Source organism: Bos taurus, chromosome 7 (genome assembly GCF_002263795.3).
Source record: "Bos taurus isolate L1 Dominette 01449 registration number 42190680 breed Hereford chromosome 7, ARS-UCD2.0, whole genome shotgun sequence".
Lineage (NCBI taxonomy): Eukaryota > Metazoa > Chordata > Mammalia > Artiodactyla > Bovidae > Bos > Bos taurus.
This window is the reverse complement of record NC_037334.1, coordinates 60,938,322-60,958,718: the sequence shown is the minus strand read 5'-3', so window position 1 is coordinate 60,958,718 and position 20,397 is coordinate 60,938,322. Positions and strand designations below refer to the sequence as shown.

Genomic DNA, 20,397 nt, shown 5'->3' with positions numbered 1-20,397 from the left:
AACATGTCTGAACTAGATGCCAATATTTAACACTGCGGAGACTTACATCAAAGCTTCTGGTTTCTCTTGAAAGATCAGAGGATCTGGCCACAGTGGAATCGTATTTCTACACAGCAACTGAGGTAGATGGTTTACAAAAAAATGGCTGCAATTACTTTACTCTCTGTATCTATACCCTTTGAACATGACGTTGAAGCTTCTCCCACCAAGAAGTGGGGACTATTTTTCCACCTCCCGAGCCTGGCACAGCATGCCAGTTCTAAGCCAAGATCTCAAAAGGCAGAGCTGAGTCAGCTCGTGTGTCCCACGTTCATAGGAAAGTCCAGCCAGCATCAGCAAAGCTGACCTATGGTTGATCACAGACATGTGAGGGAGTTCAGCCAGGACTAGAAAAATCATTTACTGAGTCCAGCTAAATTGCTATCATGCACAAATGTGACCTTGAGAAATATTTGCTTTAAACACATTTTGGAGATGATTTATATTTTAAACCACTATATTTGGGGTGATATGCTATAGCAAAAGCTACTTGATGCAACAGTGATCAGCTGAGGCTGGGCTGCAGCTACACTCTATACAGGGACTGCTGGCTCTGATTTGCCACAGCCTCCATTACTCCCTTTTGTCTCACAGCTGGCGTCCTGCTTCCCTCATTTCTGTTACTTGCCTCACTCCTGTAGAAATGTATTTAGTGACCCTTACAAAAGCCTAAGTTTGTAAGATCCATGAAGGGATCAAAGGAATAAAAGAAAATGAAAGTAGGCTTTTTTTTTTTTAATCATTTATTTATTTTAATTTGGCTGCACTGGGTCTTAGTTGCTGCATGTGGGATCTAGCTCCTTGTCAGGGATCGAACCCAGGCCCCCTGCATTGGGAGCGGAGTCTTAGCCACTGGACCAACAGGGAAGTCCCGAAAGTAGGCTTTTTTGAAGGCTGGGAGGGGCTAGGACATGGCTACTTCAAAAGAAGGCTTCAGGGGGCACAAGAGCTAAGGATAGATAAGGGAGAGAAGGAAGAGAGATAGCAGGAGGATCCACATGAGATAATGCTAGCTTTAAAGACCAAAATCTACACTCTCTTGGGTGTAAACAGGAAATGCCTAAGTAAGATGAAATAACAATAATAACCTCTGTTCCTCCTATACTATTCTGATCTCCAGAAGATGGCCTTCATCTATCTTCATTTGGTAAGCTTGGGGAAGATATAGCTTTTTTTTGTTTTTGACCATGCTGCATGGCATGCAGCATCTTAATTCTCCAACCAGGTATTGAACCTGTGCCCCCTGCATTGGGAACACGAAGTCTTAACCACCGGACCGCCAAGGAAGTCCTAATAGAAGTCTTTTTAAATATATGATGATCCACTTTAATCATAAGAAGATAAATACAAAATGAAACATTACTGAGATGCCATTTTTCACCTATCTCAGTGGTAAATACTCTGAAGTTTCACAATGTACTCTGCTGGCCAGGCTGAGGGGAAACACCTTTATATTTGTTCATGGGAATATCAACCGGTATTACCTTTAGAGTGAGAAATTTTGCAATATTATCAAAATTATTAACACATACTTCCTTTAATCTAGCAATTTCACATCTGGAAATTTAACTTATAGATACTTTTATTTGCACCTCAGTAAAATAATATATGTTCGTGAATAATCACATAGCATTATCTGTAATGCTACAAAGAATAGAAACAAACCAATATCCATCAATAGAGAGCAGTTAAATAAACTGGAACAACCACATGGTAGAAGAATACATAGCCATTCAAAGGGTCATACGTATATATATTGAATTAGAAAGACCTCCAAGATATAACATAAGTGAAAAAAATTATAAACTTTTATAAGAAGATGGGAAAATAAGAGTATATATTTAGATTTACTTGTATAGGTACACGGAGAAGGCAATGGCACCCCACTCCAGTACTTTTGCCTGGAAAATCCCATGGACGGAGGAGCCTGGTAGGCTGCTGTCCATGGGGTCGATAAGAGTCGGATAAGACTGAGCAACTTCACTTTCACTTTTCACTTTCATGCACTGGAGAAGGAAATGGCAACCCACTCCAGTGTTCTTGCTTGGAGAATCCCAGGGACAGGGGAGTCTGGTGGGCTGCCGTCTATGGGGTCGCACAGAGTCGGACACGACTGAAGTGACTTAGCAGTAGTAGTAGTAGTATAGGTATACAGGAACTCTACAAAGATCCATAAGGAATTTAAAAGTGGTTACCTTGACTTTGCAGGTAGTAGCAGCAATTGGATGGATGAAGGGACAGGGGAGATCTTTTGCTTTTACTGTTTAAATTCAGATGTTTTAAAGCTTTTAAACTGTGTTAAGTGTACCTGTTCAAAATTTTAATTTAAAAAATTTATTCTCTACATATCTCTATCCCGAGCTCCCACTCATTGGTGCCAGCTCTGGGCTGCGAGGCCCCTCAAGGCAGTTCTGATCCTTTTCTGTGGGGCAGGACTCCAGCCATCTATAGAAAGTTCTCCTCAGGTGGTGCAAGCCTGCTTCCTGCCACTGCTGCTTACAGCACATGGTTCCCACCATCTCACTGCCCTCCCTATGGTGGGCACAGTGCTGTTCACCAAATGTTTCTGCTTTTCCACCTCTGAACACATGGCTGGAAGGCATGCCCTCCTGGTACTGGATTAAGTCAGGTGATTAGTTCTGGACTCTGAATTATGAGAAGCAATGGATATTACTTCTGGCCTGGAACATTTAGTAACCAGTGTGAGACCCTCCAGAGTTCTTTGTTCCTTACCAAGTCACCAGCCATGTTCCAGACAGTGGCTGGTGTCAGCTTGAGTTCCAGAGTGAGCATGACACTGGGAAGAGCCCCAAGTTAACCCACATTGGAGCATAAGGAAGGTGGAAACCTCATTGGCTGAAACCACTAAAAGAGTTGGGGGTTGTTTGTCTCTGCAGCATAGCCTAGCCCAGCCTGACTAGGACACTCCTGAAAGAGTGTGAGCAGCCCCAAGCTAGGGTGAGACTTTAACAGCCCCTGACCTTGGCATCCATAGGGATCATTCTACTCACAGCACTGCCTCAATGATGCCCTGGATCTCCCGCTGCAGCTCTGGCTCCTTCCGGTAGGTCTCTACCAGCAGCAAGGCCTGTTCGTAGCTGGCACAGTACACTTTATAGACTTGCTCCAACTCCTCTTGGAATTCCAGAAATGCGTTACCTGACAGTGAAAAGGCAACAAGTTCTCAAAAGCGTTTCTGCATGTCCTCTTGCTTAGAAGAGGGAGGCTGTGAGTGACACAGCTAAGCGCTTTAGCTCTGACGTAAGACTGCCTGGCTTAACCAGCACTGTAACCTTGGGCAAGTCACCTCATCTTCCTCAGCTCCCACTTTTTCATCTCACTTTCAAAAGGCTGCTGTAGGATTAAGTGACACAATGATGTAGTATGTGTGGTTAATAAACAGTATCTATAATTACAGCAATAATATTGATAATTCTCACATTTGGACAATGCTTTATAGTTTACAAAACACATTCATGTTATATCTTTATAATTACCATGTATGGCAAGTACAATTCCAAACCCTGTTTACAAAGACACCCTACAGCACAGCATGGATAGTCAAAATGTGGGCTTTGGAGTCGGAGAGAAGTAAGGCCAGATCTCCAGCCAACCCTTTCCCAGTAGCATAGTCTAGGGTGAGTATCTTATCCCTCTGACCCTCCATATTTTCATCTATAGATGGGAATACAAATAGTACTCACCTCCAAGTGTTCACTGGGATGATTAATTTTAAAAATGCACATAAAGCACCTGACACAAACTTCATTTCCCCAAAACTTACCAACTACTTATCTACTGACTGTGTATGAGGCACTCTTCTAAGTTCTTTGAATGAAATAATGACCCTGCCTCATGGGGCTGATATTCTCATGGGGAAGACAGACAATAAATAAATATATTTATTTATATATTACATATGCAAGACGATCCAACCAATCCATCCTAAAGGAGATCAGTCCTGGGTGTTCACTGGAAGGACTGATGTTGAAGCTGAAACTCCAATACTTTGGCCACCTGATGCGAACAGCAGACTCATTTGAAAAGACCCTGATGCTGGGAAAGACTGAGGGCAGGAGGAGAAGGGGACGACAGAGGATGAGATGGTTGGATGGCATCACCAACTCAATGGCCATGAGTTTGGGTAAACTCCGGGAGTTGGTGATGGACAGGGAGGCCTAGAGTGCTGCATTTCATGGGGTCACAAAGAGTCAGACACAACTGAGCGACTGAACTGAACTGAACTGATGCCAGGTAGTGATGAGTACCACAGATTTAAACAAAGCCAGATAGAGAGTTAGAGGTATCACTGTGGTCAAGAATCTGCCTGCCAATGCAGGAGACACAAGAGACGTGGGTTCGATCCCTGGGTTGGGAAGATCCCTTGGAGTAGGAAATGGCAACCCACTCCAGTTTATTCTTGCCTAGAAAATTCCATGGGATAGAGGAAACTGGCAGGCTACAGTCCATGGGGTCGCAAAGAGTCAGACATGACTGAGCAACTAAGCATACACACAGATCTATTTAGGAAAGACCTCCATAAAGATGTGGATGTTTATCACAGTCCAAAAGAATCCATCCCTGGGAAAGTCTGAGGGAAGAGCAGTGCCAGGCTTAGGGAAGGACAAATACAAAGGCCTTAAGGCAAGTGAATGCCTGACATGCAGGTGACACAGAAGGCAGGTGTGGCTGGAACACAGTGAGCAAGGGCACAAAGTAGAGAAAATAAACAGGAAACTGAAGCCAGATTATGTACGGCCTTGAAGTAAGTGAATACTTGAAGTAAGTAAATACTACACTTACTACTAAGTGTAGTAAGGTGTTCAGGCTTTATTCTAATGGTGACAGGAAGTAACTAGAAGGTTTTGAGCAGGGGCAAGAATGATCTAGTTTTTGTTTTAAAAGGATCACGCCCATGCTCAATTTCAATAGCACTTACACTAAAGTTATAACAATACAAGAAAGACTGGCAGTCCCCTGCACACGAATGACACGCCAAGTTGTAACATTCTATATTTTAAAAAAAACAGAAACTTATGAGATTAGTTACTTACTGGGGAGACAGAATGGGATGGAAAGAACAGGGAATGGGGTAGGACAGTAGGGATGAGAGGGGAACAGTGCTTTACTGAATATACCTTCTTATATAGTTCTGATCTTGGAACCCTGGTAATATTTTACATACTCTCAAAATAAACATACAGCTGAGACCAACCAGGATGTGGAAGGAACCCCAAATAGAATACAAACAATAAGGAATGAACCTAATTCTATTACAAATGAATAACATAACCACACTGAAGGGTGTATGAAAAAATTAACATAAGTATTTTGCACAAAAGTACAGGCTAGTAATTTTTATTAAAATATAACATAACCAAAAAAAAAAAATACTCTAAGTGACTAATAACTTCGAACACATAAGTAAATATACTGTAGATAATGGCAACCATTTCTACCTGTCACAGAAAGATGCTGCAAATAAGAAAAGAGGAAAGATTAGAATGAACCCTGAGATACTGGACTGGAATTGGAGGTATTAGTAGGAACTCATGGTTTTATGTATTTTAAATATATAAATATAGATGGGCTTCCCTGGTGGCTCAGTGGTAAAGAATCCAACTGCCATTGCAGGAGATGCAGGTTTGATCCCTGACTCGGGAAGATCCCCTAGAGAAGGAAACGGCAACACACTCCAGTGTTCTTGCCTGGGAAATCCCAGGGACAGAGGAGCCTGGTGGGCTATAGTCTATGGAGTCGCAAAAAGTTGGACATGACTTAGCAACTAAACAACAACATAGATGGACAGATATAGAAAGAAATGGAGATATGTGTACATGCGTGTGTTGGTATATATACACGTATTTCCTAAATATCAGCTAAGAGGACCTAGAAGCAATGATACCCGAGGAGTAATAAGCACACCAAAGGTAGGAAGCAGGTTTCCCAGGAGAAAAGCTGATCGCAAGGATAGGGCAGGGAAAATACAAGATGAGCTGAGAACACCTTGTGGTGTCAGAAAGCAAGAAAGTGCTCACACATTGTTAGAGACACATTGAAAGGACGCAGGTGTCAACTGGAAAGAGCTCCCTATGGCCAAAGCTGGTAAAATTTGAGCAAGAAAATGAATAACAATAGTACTGGCTTCTGACTCATGGAATAAAGCAAATATCCATGAGTTTATACTTATATAAAAGTTGAATAAAGAAACGAATGGGTACAGCACAGGGAATAGAGCCAATATTTTATAACTATAAAAAATCAATAACTATAACCATTAAAAATTATGAACTGGTGCCACAACTACTGAAGTCCACACAGCTAGAGCCCATGCTCCACAACAAGAGAAACCACTGCAAAGACAAGCCTGAGCATAACTAGACAGAAGCCAAAAATCACCTCAACTGGAGAAGGCCTGCATAAAGCAATGATGATCAAACACAGCCATAAATAAAATAAATTAATAAAAATTGTGAATCACTATGCTGTACAATTAAAACATATAACACTATAAATCAACTATACCTAAAAATTTGAAAACTAAAAATAACTTTAAAAAATGAATGGAAGGGACATTTCTTGCTTATAGAATAAGAATTAATAAATGTAGGTGGACAGGGGAATTGGGGGCAGGTCAAAGCCTTTGACTGTGTGGATCACAAAAACTGTGGAAAATTCTGAAAGAGATGGGAATACCAGACCACCTGACCTGTCTCTTGAGAAACCTATATGCAGGTCAGGAAGTAACAGTTAGAACTGGACATGGAACAACAGACTGGTTCCAAATAGGAAAAGGAGTACATCAAGGCTGTATATTGTCACCCTGCTTATTTAACTTATATGCAGAGTACATCATGAGAAACGCTAGGCTGGAAGAAGCACAAGCTGGAATCAGGATTGCCAGGAGAAATATCAATAACCTCAGATATACAGATGACACCACCCTTATGGCAGAAAGTGAAGAGGAACTAAAAAGCCTCTTGATGAAAGTGAAAGAGGAGAGTGAAAAAGTTGGCTTAAAGCTCAACATTCAGAAAACGAAGATCATGGCATCTGGTCCCATCACTTCATGGGAAATAGATGGGGAAACAGTGTCAGACTTTATTTTTTGGGCTCCAAAATCACTGCAGATGGTGATTGCAGCCATGACATTAAAAGACACTTACTCCCTGGAAGGAAAGTTATGACCAACCTAGATAGCATATTCAAAAGCAGAGACATTACTTTGCCAACAAAGGTCCATCTAGTTGAGGCTTTGGTTTTTCCAGTGGTCATGTATGGATGTGAGAGTTAGACTGTGAAGAAAGCTGAGTGCTGAAGAATTGATGCTTTTGAACTGTGGTGTTGGAGAAGACTCTCGAGGGTCCCTTGGACTGCAAAGAGATCCAACCAGTTCATTCTAAAGGAGATCAGTCCTGGGTGCTCTTGGAAGGAATGATGCTAAAGCTGAAACTCCAGTACTTTGGCCACCTCATGCAAAGAACGGACTCATTGGAAAAGACTCTGATGCTGGGAGGGATTGGGGGCAGGAGGAGAAGGGGACGACAGAGGATGAGATGGCTGGATGGCATCACTGACTTGATGGATGTGAGTTTGAGTGAACTCCGGGAGTTGGTGATGGACAGGGAGGCCTCGCGTGCTGCGATTCATGGGGTTGCAAAGAATCAGACACGACTGAGCGACTGAACTGAACTGAACTGAAAACGGTTAAAGTGGGTCAACTGTTTGGTGTCAAATAAAAACTAAATTTTCAGTTGTGGGCACACTGTAGTATATATAAAATCAAATGAAATGTTGTACACATGAAACTATTAATATATATTAAGAATATTATAAATCAATTTTAATGCCATCAATCAAGCAATATATGTAGAAGAAAAATAGAGTCCTAACCACTGGGAATTCCCTCTACTTAATTTTTCTGTAAATCTGAAAGTGCTGTAAAAAAAAAATGTCTATTAGAGCTATACTATATTGAGACTAAATCAGGAGTAAAACATGGAAAGAGGAATAGCTATTAAAAGGCTACTACAGGACTTCCCCGATGGTCCAGTGGATAAGAATCCTCCTTGCAATTCGGCGGACACTGGTTTGATCCCTAGTCTGAGAAGATCCCACGTGTCTTGGGGCAACTAAGCCCATGAGCTGCAACAACTGAAGCCCATGTGCCCTAGAGCCTGTGCTCTACAACTGAAGCCACGCAATGAGAAGCCTGTGCACAACAGAGAGTAGGCCCCACTCTCTACAATTAGAGAAAGCCCACGCAGCAACAAAGACTCAGCGCAGCCAATAATAAATAAATAAATGTTTTTTTAAAAAAGCAAGACTATTTGTATAGTGGTGAGGGTGAAGAGAAACGTATTAGTCAAAAAAGGGCAAGTAAGCCACAGACCACAGGAAGCCCAGCTAAGCCTAAAGCCTGCTGATGCTGTGTGTTGTACCTGTGAAATGTACCCGGCCCCCCTTGAGACAGGGAGTAACTGGACTAGCATGGTCCAGCTCTCAGCAAAGGCTCCCACAGCAAGACTACCACCACAGGAAGCAAAACCCCTCCCCAGTGCTGGTCAAGACAATGCTCAGAAAGAACTCCCTCAGGAGAAGCCCCCAGAACAAGGGAGAACGTGACCAGGAAAGACTACCCAAAACTGCAGTCAGGCAGAATGCATAGGATAGGGAGGTCAGCTAGCTGCAGAGATGACCTCACTTGGAGACAGCGTAGCCCTGAAACCTGGGGCGGTTCCCACATTCTTCTCTACTTAGGTTCTTCTGCAGGAATGTGACTTTTGCCAAAGAAACTGCATCACACCAGCATGGCCAGGGGCAGGGGTGTTTCTATAACTGAAGGTGGAGGAAAGCAAACTTCCCTAGAGCATAGAGCAGAGCTGTCCAACAGGCAGGAATACAGGGACACCAAAGACTTATTTCTTCTCCTCTTGTCTTCCTTAGTCACAGATTGGAAAGAAGTCACAGCAGCTAAGAGTTACTCTCAAAAGGCCACTCTACCTCTGGCTGGAGAAATGAGAAAGGGAGGCAGGATGTTGTCTGACGGAGCTGCTCAAATCATGACTCTGCCTTGTCAAGCTGTTTGACCTTAGGAAAGTTACTTAACCTTTCTGAGTCTTGGGTTTTTCTTCAATAAAATGGGGATGATAATGTTTTTGTTCAGTCACTAAATTGTGCCCGATTCTTTGGGACCCTATGGACTGCATGCAGCATACCTAGATCCTCTGTTGTCCACTAATAATAATAATCAATAAGTAACAAGGTCATGAGAATAAAAAGGGCTATTTCATGTTCAGTTCAGTTGCTCAGTTGTGTCCGACTCTTTGCAATCCCACGCACTGCAGCACGCCAGGCTTCCCTGTCCATTACCAACTCCTGAAGCTTACTCAAACTGATGTCCATCAAGTCGGAGATGTCATCCAACCATCTCATACTCTGCCGTCCCCTTCTCCTCCCACCTTCAATGTTTCCCAGAAGTAGGGTCTTTTCAAATGAGTCAGTTCTTTGCATCAGATGGCCAAAGTACTGGAGTTTCAGCTTCAGCATCAGTCCTTCCAGTGAATATTCAGGACTGATTTAGGTACCCATAGTCATGGCTGGCACCGAAATGGGTACTATTTTCATACAGATGGCATGAAACTGAGGCTCAGAGACGAGATGTGGGTGACAGAACCTTGCAAGTCAGATTCCAAAGCCCCTGTTCTAAACCACTTGACCTATAAGCCACGAGCCATATATGACTCCTGGGAACTTGAAATATGGAGAATCCCAATTAAGATGTGCTGTAAGTGTAAATGACACTGGATTGCAAAGACTTTGTACCAAAAAAAGTAGAATGTATCACGAATAAGTTTTATACTAATTACATGTTGAAATATTATTTTGATATATTGGGTTAAATGAGATATATCATTAAAATTCATTTCACTGCTTTAGTTTTTTTAATGGAGCTACTCAATAGTCTTAAGTTAAATTCATGGCTCACACTGCATTTCTTTTAGATAAGACTGAACTAGAACACGGTGCCTTCCAGTGACAGGAGCCCGTGGGGGAACTCCACCGGGAGCTGCATTTGAAATCATTCATAAGAACACGGAACCTGACTCACTTGGGAAGTTCATGCCTGATGTCCAAAAATCTTTTAAAATGCTGTGGTATGGAACTGGGATAAGGGCCTCCCTTGCATAGCTGGGCCTGGGGGCTGAGAGAGGAATAGGAAGAGCTGGTTGAAACCAGCTCAGCCATGATTAAGCACAAAGTTGCACCTAGGAAAACAAAAGCCCGTGTGGATTCTCTGTATCTCTTTTTGGCTAACCACAAAGGGCAGAGGATGAGAAGGCTATTTTCTGTACACTCGGGAAAGGCCAGGGGACAGGCTTGACAAAATGTGGGGGGAGGGGCGGGGAGGATGACACATAAGATGCTCAGTTAAATTTGAACTTCAGATAAATAACGAAAGTTTTAATATAAGTATGTCCCAAGTATTCCATGGGATAAACTTAGTATAATTCAGTAAACTTAGTATAATTTTCATTGTTTATGTGAAATTCAAATGTAATAGGGCATCCTGTATTTTATGTGGCAAATCTATCCGGGAAACAGGGAAGCCAGGGAATGGAGATGTCACCAGGCATGGACCAAGTAGCATCTTAACTTTTTACAGGTTAAGCTGGAAGGCAGAGATGAACAGGTAAGGACTCTTAACAAGGAATTAGTTGAATCTCAAACCCATACCAACAGAAGATGCTGACCTCAGAGTCCCCACATCCCTGGAGCATCTTCAACCTGAGGCTGTAACAATTTCTACTCAAGGGACTTCCCTGGTGGTCCAGCGGCTAAGACTCTGCACTCCCAGTGCAGGGGACCCGGGTTTGATCTCTGGTCAGGGAATGAGATCCCACATACCTCAACTAAGAGTTCACATGCTGCAACTAAAATCCAGTGCAAATAAAATGTAATAAAAAATCTCACTCAAATAAGTGGTCACCATTAACAGAAATATAGATAAAGTGATAAAAGGTAAAAATATTACCTAGATACTGTTAAAAAAAATCTCGTTCCTTAATTTTGTATTCCTCTATCATTTAAAGGAAATAGTCGGGCTTTCCTGGTGGCTCAGTGATAAAGAATTCACCTGTCAATGTAGGAGACATGGATTCAATCTCTGGTCTGGGAAGATCCCACAGGCCATGGAGCACTACGCCTGTGCATCACAACTCCTGAGCCTGCACCCATCTACCTTTCTGAGCCCATCCACCTTTGTCCTCTGACTCCATCTGAAAACATAGAAGTTTCATTAAGCAGCCCCAGAACAGGAGACAGGAAGGGGCTGCAGAAGTTTGAGGTTTACACCTACTCATTCCTCCTCCTTTATGTCTGGTCATCCTAACTATTTCAGAATCAGGAGTCCACCTCCATCTCTCACCTAGGTGAAGGTAAAACCACCAGCTGATCTCATTACTTCCACTCTTGCCACTCTTTCACAATCCACTGTACACAACTACCAAAAGGATCTTTGAAAAAGAAATCTGACCATATCACTCCCCTGCTCAAAATTGTCCAGTGAGGTCTCATCACACTTAGGAGAAAATCCACACTCCTAGAAGGCCTTGTAGGATCTGGTCCTTCTCTGCCTTTTCTATCCTATCTCCCATACTCTCCCCTCACTCATTGCCCTGGAGCCTTACCAGCCTTGTCCATCAAATATCCCAGGCTCATCTCTGCCAAAGAATAGGCCTCTGCATACCTATTTTCTCTACTCTGTCCAGATCATCTCATAGCTGGCTCCTCCCTAACAGGTCTCAGTTCAAATGTCCTCTCCTCAGGAGGCCTTCTCTTTTCTCAAAAGTTACCATATTTGTTATTCTTTAAATTACAAATTAGTACTTAAAATTCTCCTGTTTATCTGTGTATCTTCTGTCTCTCTCACTCACTAACCCAAAAGAACAGATGATCAGACCCTCTGGTTGACTGGACCCTTCTGTTACCTCAGCACACAGCACAGTGAATGGCACACAGCAGGTGATCACTAAGCACCTACTGAGTGAATGACTGTGAAAAACCCTGGGATAGAGTCTCAGCCACACCACTAACTAATTATGTGTCTATCAGTATGTCCTCTCTGTCGTGAGGCCTCAGTCTCTTCGTCTATAGTGATGGGGTTGGGCTGGATATCATCTGAGGGTCCTGCCAGCTCTGACATGCTGTATTTCAGGGACTCCCAAAACAGCCTCTCATTGAGCTGCATCTCCCTGGAATGCTGGGGAAAGTACAGCAATGACCACATGCCTAGAACAATTCCACAGGAATCTCAGGCTGCCAACTGCCTGGTTTTTTGCTCACCGATCAGCTGCACTTGTTCTTCTTCCCTGGAGGCTGTCTCCTGCAGATCATGAAGCAGTCTGCTGTTCACCTTGATGATGTCATCAATGTTTGAGAACAGGACATCCAGATCTCCCTGTGGCAGCTAAAAGGAACAAAGACTCCGTGGAAGGTCGCTCAGGAGTTCGATAAGAGTGATTTTTTGGTAGGTTTCGGACAGTAGTCCAGAATAGTCACGCCATCGGGGTTCCATCTCTCTTGGGAAGACCGTTTCAGAGGAATGTTTGAAAGGACTTTGAAATTTTATAAGTTAGGTATTTTTATTACTCTAAGAGAAGAGAGGAAGAGATGGAGCACTCACCATGAAAGGAAAGCTGAACTGCATTATCCTAGGTCTGCTGCCAACTATAATTTTTCTTCTCTCATTTCCCCATCTGCCATGTAAGTGTGGGAAGTTGGACTTCTTTCCAGCTCTGACACACTTGGCACCTACCACTATTACCTTTAGATACATTCTGAACTCCAGCCCCTATGAGCTAAACTGCACCACTGTTAAAAGGATGCAGGATATCTACATATGTTGACTGTGCTCAGTTGCTTCAGTCGTGTCCGACTCTTTGCAACTCTATGGACTGTATCCCACCAGGCTCCTTTGTCCATAGCATTTTTTACACAGGAATACTGGAGTGGGTTGCTATACCCTCCTCCAGGGGATCTTCCTAATCCAGGGATTGAACCCACACCTCCTGTGTCTCCTGCACTGCAGGCAGATTCTTTACTGCTGAGCTGCCAGGGAAGCCCTATATAGGATATATATATAGATAGAAGCCCTGGATGCACAATCAAGTGGGAGAAGCTAACTGTAGAAAAATATCTAGAGTATGCTTTATTTTTGCTAAAATAAGTAACAATCTATATTTGTTTGTTTAATGCCTCCAGAGGAAATATCCCAATTTCTGGAGGGTAAAATAAGGGAGGATTTTCATCTACATTATCTGCTTATTTCATTTATTCAATAAATAGTCATTGGAGTCCATTATTTATATGTCAAGAACTGGAATACACTGAACTATTAATAAACAGCCTTTCCCCTTATGGACCTTACATGCTGGGGGATAGTTGAAATTTTAGAAAGAGAGCCTATGTTATTTCTGAAACTGGGACGAAAAAGATGTAAAAAATGAATACTAAACTAGAAACCCATGTAATGATAACTTTTTCATGTTACCACCCTCTAAATGAGACAATTACAAATAGGTCACTTAAAACAATCTGTTCTAAACTAAATAAAGGGCTATATTATCCATTAGCTCATTTAATTCTCTGAGGTGATTCCTCTCTGCCCATTTAGCAGAAGAATATACTAAAACTGAGCAACTAACACTTTTTATATTAAGGCTCCAAGGTGTCAAAAGCCTTGCTGAAGGTTGCAGGGCCAGTAGTAGAAGTACCATGACTTCACATTCACCACTTTCCCCTCCATCAAGCCTGCCCCAGGAACAGATGTGAGGTCTCAGAAGCCGGGACCCATGTCTGCCTCTCTAAAGACAAGCTGAGTGTGGTCCCACCCAGGTACCTGCTGCAGGCGGCTCCTAATGTCAGAGGCACAGAGCTGGAGCACGTGCAAGTAGGAGACCTCAGTGTCGATGAGTTCCCTGACAGCCAGCCTCTGCTGGAGCAAGGATCTGTCCTCAGACAGTCGATCATCCCCATCTGGAGCACCAGTTCTAGAGGACAGAGCATCGTCCCCATGATTCGTCATGTCAGCAGGTTCTGGAAAGACAGACACATCCAGATTCACTTCTGGGAGCTCTACTGGAACATGCTGCCTTTAGTCCAGAGACAACTATTCACCAAGTGGCCTAAAAACATCTTTAGTTGCCTACAGAGTCAAGATGAACTATTTATTAGTATTTGAACAAATCTTAAAAGGTAGAACACAGCTCAGATAATTGTTGACATTTTAAATTCATTTCCCAGGATTAAGACAATGTGCTTGCTTGGCTTTTTCTTCCTTTTTTGCTCCCCCACCGCCCCCCCATCCCACCCCCTGCAGCTCTCAACCCAGATTTCTTTATCTGGTTCACTGACTCTCTCACCCTCTTTCTCCCAACTCTTCCCTCCTTTTCACCTGCCACTACCCCATTCAGACCATACTACCTATCACCTTGACTATTTCCACAGCCTCCAGAATCATTTTTTCAAATCCAAACCCCTCTCCCACCTGCTGCCCCCGACACCCATTCATCTTGTATATGCTCCCAGTGTAAACTTCCTGAAACAAAGCTTATGATCTGGTATCCTCTGCCTCTGGCCTCATTTTTCCTCTTCCCTGACACTCCAGTGAAAGAAAGTCACATGCTTTTCTCCATTCCTGCATAGTCATTTCCTGCCTCTGTGCTTTTGCACCTGCTGTGACCCCTCCCATGCCTCTAGGCTCTGACATTCATCTCTAAGGCCTTTCCTGATCCTCCCAGCCAGATGTTCTTTTCTCTTCCATCTCTAAGTTTAAAAAGTACAAATGGCAATACTATGGAAAAGAAAAATCTCCCTACTACAAAACACCTAGAAATGCAAGATCAGCTATAACAAACTGCCTTTTCACTGGATGGCAAGTATTGCAAGAAAGTAAAGGAAATCAACAGGGATCCCCAACCAGAGGGAATGGAAAACCAGAGCAGGAACAGCTAAGCTGATGCAGCTGTAGCCAAAGTGGACAGGGTGGGCAAAGAAGAGAGCACTGCCCAGCTCAGTGATTCAGAACTTGGGCATTAGTGCCCAGGGAGAATCAGGAAACAAGCTCCTTTCCTCAAGCACACTAGAGAAATGGGGGAGTAGAAAAGAAATGCCCCTCTACCTACACAGAAAATGACAAAGATGTTTCTTCATCTTGACTTGGGTCCTGAGTAAAGGAAAAGTTCTTTCTGAAAACTCATAACAGGCCTGCTTTCACTGGATCGCAGGTTCAAATGTATACTACACATGTGTTCCAAGGAACTCAATGCTGAGAAATATGCCACAACAAAAAAGAAGTCCTGGACTAATGCTAGTATTAATACCCACAGAAAAACTAAAATGTCTCCAGGAGGACACATTCTTAATCTAGGCCACATGGTACTCCAAGAGATAACCCTGTCCTGAAGATGAGCTTAAAATCCAAAATTACAAGAACTCCAATGTAAGTGAGCATCATCAGAGACAGCAAGAGCAGGATTAGATCCCCAGAACATCAGACAATCAAACCGTCAGAAACTATAAAATAAGCAGGAAAAGAAAAGACACACAAAAAATAAAGACCTGTATGATTTTTTAAAGCACCAAGCAAAACTTACAGATGTTAAAAATTTAGTCTTCAAAATTAAAAACTAAATGGACACTTTAAATATTTAGGAAAGAGAAATAGGAAAGGAGCAGATAGATATGAAGAAATTATCCAGACTGCTAAAAAGAAAGTGAAAATCATGCAAAATACGAAAGAGAATTAAGGGATGTGGATACTGAAATAAGGTCATGTACCAACTCTGTGTTCCAGGGGACAAGAATAAAGAGAGTGAGAAGAGGCAATATATGAAGAGATGAGACTAATAATTGTCCAGAATTTATAAAAGATATTATTGGTTAGATCTGGGAAGTACAAGTCCCAAGCAGGGTAAGTTTTTTTTTAAAAAAAAATCAAATCTAAACACACTAGGAGGAAATTTCAGAATCCTGAAGGCCTGGAGAATCTACCTTATAGTTTCCTTGTCAGGAAACTATGTTCTACCAAAATAAAGAAATAAATCACACAAAAAAAGACATGAGATACAGGAAACTGGTAACCTAATATGTGAGAGAGACCAAGGAAATTCCCAAGATAGATCAAAAGAAATCCTAAGTTTGACTGTTGGGGACAGACAGCAAAAAGTCTGGGCTAGATACTAGAATGTCTTGAGGACAAATTTACTGAAACAGCAGAGAATATGGTCCTTATTTAGGCAATTACATAGACAATACATGGTGAAACTAAGAAATAAACCAACAAACAAAAAAATTATTAAACAAGATTGTGCAGAAAAGATAAAAGTAATTATGCGTCACTACCTGATTCAACTATAAATAGAATCTACGCAGGTAATAATGCAAGTGATCTAATTCATATTATGTACTGAGAGGACAAGGTGTTGGAGAAGGAGTCAAAAAGAGCTAAAGTCTAATCCTCCATAGTGAGAATCAAAGAACAATGCCTAAATTGTACTGCTCAAGAAGGAACAGTACATGTGTGCAATCAGCTAAAATCAACAGTAGGAACTGCCTGGTAGTGCCTGGAGAAGGCAAGAGAAGAGGACAGGGTGTTTTTTATAACAAACACTGTACAACAGAATTACCTGTTTCTCCTTCTCATCACAAATGTAGAACTATCCATCTCTTTAAATTATATGCTTTTATAGCTTTGAAGAGGTTTCCCAGGTGATGCTAGTGGAAAAGAATCCGCCTGCCAATGCAGGAGACAAAAGTGATGTGGGTTAGATCGCTGGGTTTGGAAGAGCCGCTATAGTAGGAAATGACATCCAACTCCAGTATTCTTGCTGGAAAATTCCATGGGCAGAGGAGCCTGGCGGGCTACAATCCATGGGACTGCAAAGAGTTGGACACAACTGAGCGCACACGCACACACACACACACACACACAGACACACTGCTGTGAAGTGAACTAAAAATAAATAATGAAGGACAGAAGTGGTACGCACCTAACAGAAGAAGGAAAGTTATGACCAACCTAGACAGCGTATTCAAAAGCAGAGACATTACTTTGCCCACAAAGGTCCGTCTAGTCAAAGCTATGGTTTTTCCAGTAATCCTGTTATGGATATGAGAGTTGGACTATAAAGAAAGCTGAGTGCTGAAGAATTGATGCTTTTGAACTGTAGTGCTGGAGAAGACTCGAGAGTCTCTTGGACTGCAAGGAGATCCAACCAGTCGATCCTAAAGGAAATCAGCCCTGAATATTCATTGGAAGGACTGATGCTGAAGCTGAAACTCCAATACTTTAGCCACCTGATGCGAAGAACTGACTCACTGGAAAAGACCCTAATGGTGGGAAAGATTGAAGGCGGGAGGAGAATGGGACAACAGAGGATGAGATAGTTGTTGGATGGCATCTCCGACTCGATGGACATGAGTTTGAGTAAGCTCTGGGAGTTGGTGATAGACAGGGAAGCCTGGCATGCTGCAGTCCATGGGGTCGCAAAGAGTTGGACACGACTGAGCAACTGAACTGAACTAAACTGAACAATTAAACATAAGAAAAAGTGAGAATTTCTCAATTTTGCTGGAGATCAATATTCCAAAATAAATTATATTCCTGTGCAAAAACAACAATTTTCAAGAGTTCATTTAAAGAAAAATAGCAGCATAAGAATAAAAAGATTCAATAACAACGTGTTATTTATTCCTTCCTAAATATCTTAATTTAACAAAAGATGGGGAATTCCCTGGCGTTCTAGTGCTTAAGATTCCAGGTTTTCACTGACATGGCCTGAATTCAGTCCTCGGTCGGAGAACTGAGATCTCATAAGCCACACATACAATTAAAAATAATAATAGGTGTACAAAATCTTTATGGAGAAAATGATAAAGCTTTATCTAAATATATTTAAGAACTAACTAAGAATTTAAGAATTCCCTGGGGGTTCAGCAGCTAGGACTCTGAGCTTCCACTGCTGAGGGCCCGGGTTCAATCCTTGGTTAGGGAACTAAGATCCCACAAGCCATGCAGTGCAGCCAAAAACAAAATCAAGCAAACAGAAACATAACGAGATACCATTCTATGTTGAAGAGATCAGCAAAATATGAAAATAAAATGTTGGTGACTCTGTATGAATGGGAAATCTCATATACTGATATGATGATATAAACTGTTGCAACCACCCTAAAGAGCAACTTGGCAATATTTAGAAAAGTTGAAAATTCACAAACTATCAGGCCAAGGAGTGCTACTCCTGGATATACCCCCACCTCTGAGAAACTTCTCCATATACACACAAGAAATATAGATGGGAATGTTCACTGCAGTACTGATGAAATAACAAAAAATCAGAAAAAACCATAAATGTCTCAATGCAAGTGAATAAATAACTTGTGGTATAATCACATAATAGAATTCTGAACAGTAAAAAAAAACTATTGATTCATGTATCAACATGGATATACTCACAGATGTTGTAAACAGGAAAAAAAAAATATATAAGCAAGTCCCAGAAGGATATACAGTGTATGTGTTAGTTGCTTGGTGGTGTCCGACTCTTTGCAACCCTATGGACTATAGCCCACCAGGCTCCTCTGTACATGGGATTTCCCAGGCAAGAATACTGGAGTAGATTGCCATTCCCTTTTCCAGGGGACCTTCCTGACCCAGGAATCTAACCTGGGTCTCCCACACTGTGGGCAGATTCCTTACCCTCTTTACCTGGGAAGCCAGAATAATACTATTTCTTGAAAGTTTAAAATGTAAAAGGAAAAAAAATTAAAAAGTTTTTAAAAGTTTAAAATATGTGAAATAATGCTAGATTTTGTTTAGGGACAAATACATGTAGCATAGGCATTAAATATTTTGTAGATGTAATTAGCAATAAATCCAGGTAATTAAAGAAATTTTCACATATTGAGGTATAGGGAAGTCATTCTGGCTTATACATGATTTAACTTGATTTTCTGCTACCTAAAATGGGCTGTTTGTGACTTTTCAGACATACACTGTCATATCTGCTTTAATTATTGAAGAAAATGGCACAATGACCACAAGTAAAGAATGTCTATGTTAAGGATTAAATGCCTCCTTTCCTGGAATACCAATGTTGGTATGCCTTCGATGATAAGACTCCCTCCCCAGGAGCCAAGGTCATACTGACTTACTGTGAACATGCTGATCTGTTGGACTTTTTTCTTTAATAATTTATTTATTTATTACTGTGCTGGGTCTTCACTTCGAGGGGCATTTCTCTAGTTGTGGCAAGTGGGGGCTACTCTCTAGTTGCAGTGCTCTGGCTCCTCACTGCAGTGGCTTGTCTTGTTGCAGAGCACAGGCTCTGGGGCACGTGGGCCTCACTAGTTGCGGCACCCAGGCTCTAGAGCACAAGCTCAGTAGTTACGGTGCACAGGCTTAGCTGCTCTGCAGCATGTGGGATCTTCCTGGATCAGGGATCAAACCTGTGTCTCCTGCACTGGCAGTTGGATTCTTTACCACTGAGCCACCAGGGAAGCCCCTGATCTGTTTTTTCTGTAACCTTGAAGGAGTATATTCCTGACCTCTTTGATGTTCTTTATTCTGACATAATAATGTAAAACTGTGCTGCAAACCATGCTTCTCTGCAGCAGCTCCTCAGAGTTATCTGAGGGGCTGTCTCCTAGGCTAAAGTCCTCAGTTGGGCTCAAATAAAACTTCTTCTTATTCCTATTATATTTTGTTTATTGATTTATTTCCATCAACACAGGATAAAAGTAACCTCTGCAAAGGGAGCTAGAGCAATGGAATTGGGAAGAGTATCAAAGGGGAGAGGCTTTTTAAGTTAAAGTTTTAATTCTGAGATAACCAGAGATTCACACACAGTTGTAAGAAATAATGCAGAGGTTCTATGTGCCCTTTACCCAACTTCCCCAATGACATCATCAGGGAAAACTACAGTACACTGTCACAGCCAAGATGCTGACACCAACATAGCCAAGATGCAGAACAGTTCTTTCTTGAGGATCCTTCCTTCATGTTGCCTTTTTACCCACTTGGTTGCAGCCCCATCTCATCCTTGCTGCTGCTGCTGCTGCTAAGTCGCTTCAGTCGTGTCCGACTCTGTGCGACCCCATAGACGGAAGCCCACCAGGCTTCCCCATCCCTGGGATTCTCCAGGCAAGAACACCGGAGTGGGTTGCCATTTCCTTCTCCAATGCATGAAAGTGAAAAGTGAAAGGGAAGTCGCTCAGTCGTGTCTGACTCTTAGCGACGCCATGGACTACAGCCTACCAGGCTCCTCCACGCATGGAATTTTCCAGGCAAGAGTACTG

The 20,397-nt window shown here is 42.1% G+C and overlaps 1 protein-coding gene across 1 annotated transcript in view; it reads right to left on the bottom strand.

Annotated features, from left to right (window-relative positions):
* Nucleotides 1-20,397, bottom strand: part of ARHGEF37 (Rho guanine nucleotide exchange factor 37) — a 56,916-nt gene that overhangs the window by 26,296 nt on the left and 10,223 nt on the right. Inside the window, 3 exon segments of the mRNA NM_001205932.2 lie at nucleotides 3,051-3,198; nucleotides 12,385-12,508; nucleotides 13,940-14,136. Coding sequence (NP_001192861.2) covers nucleotides 3,051-3,198; nucleotides 12,385-12,508; nucleotides 13,940-14,125 — 458 coding nt within the window. The 5' untranslated portion in view covers nucleotides 14,126-14,136.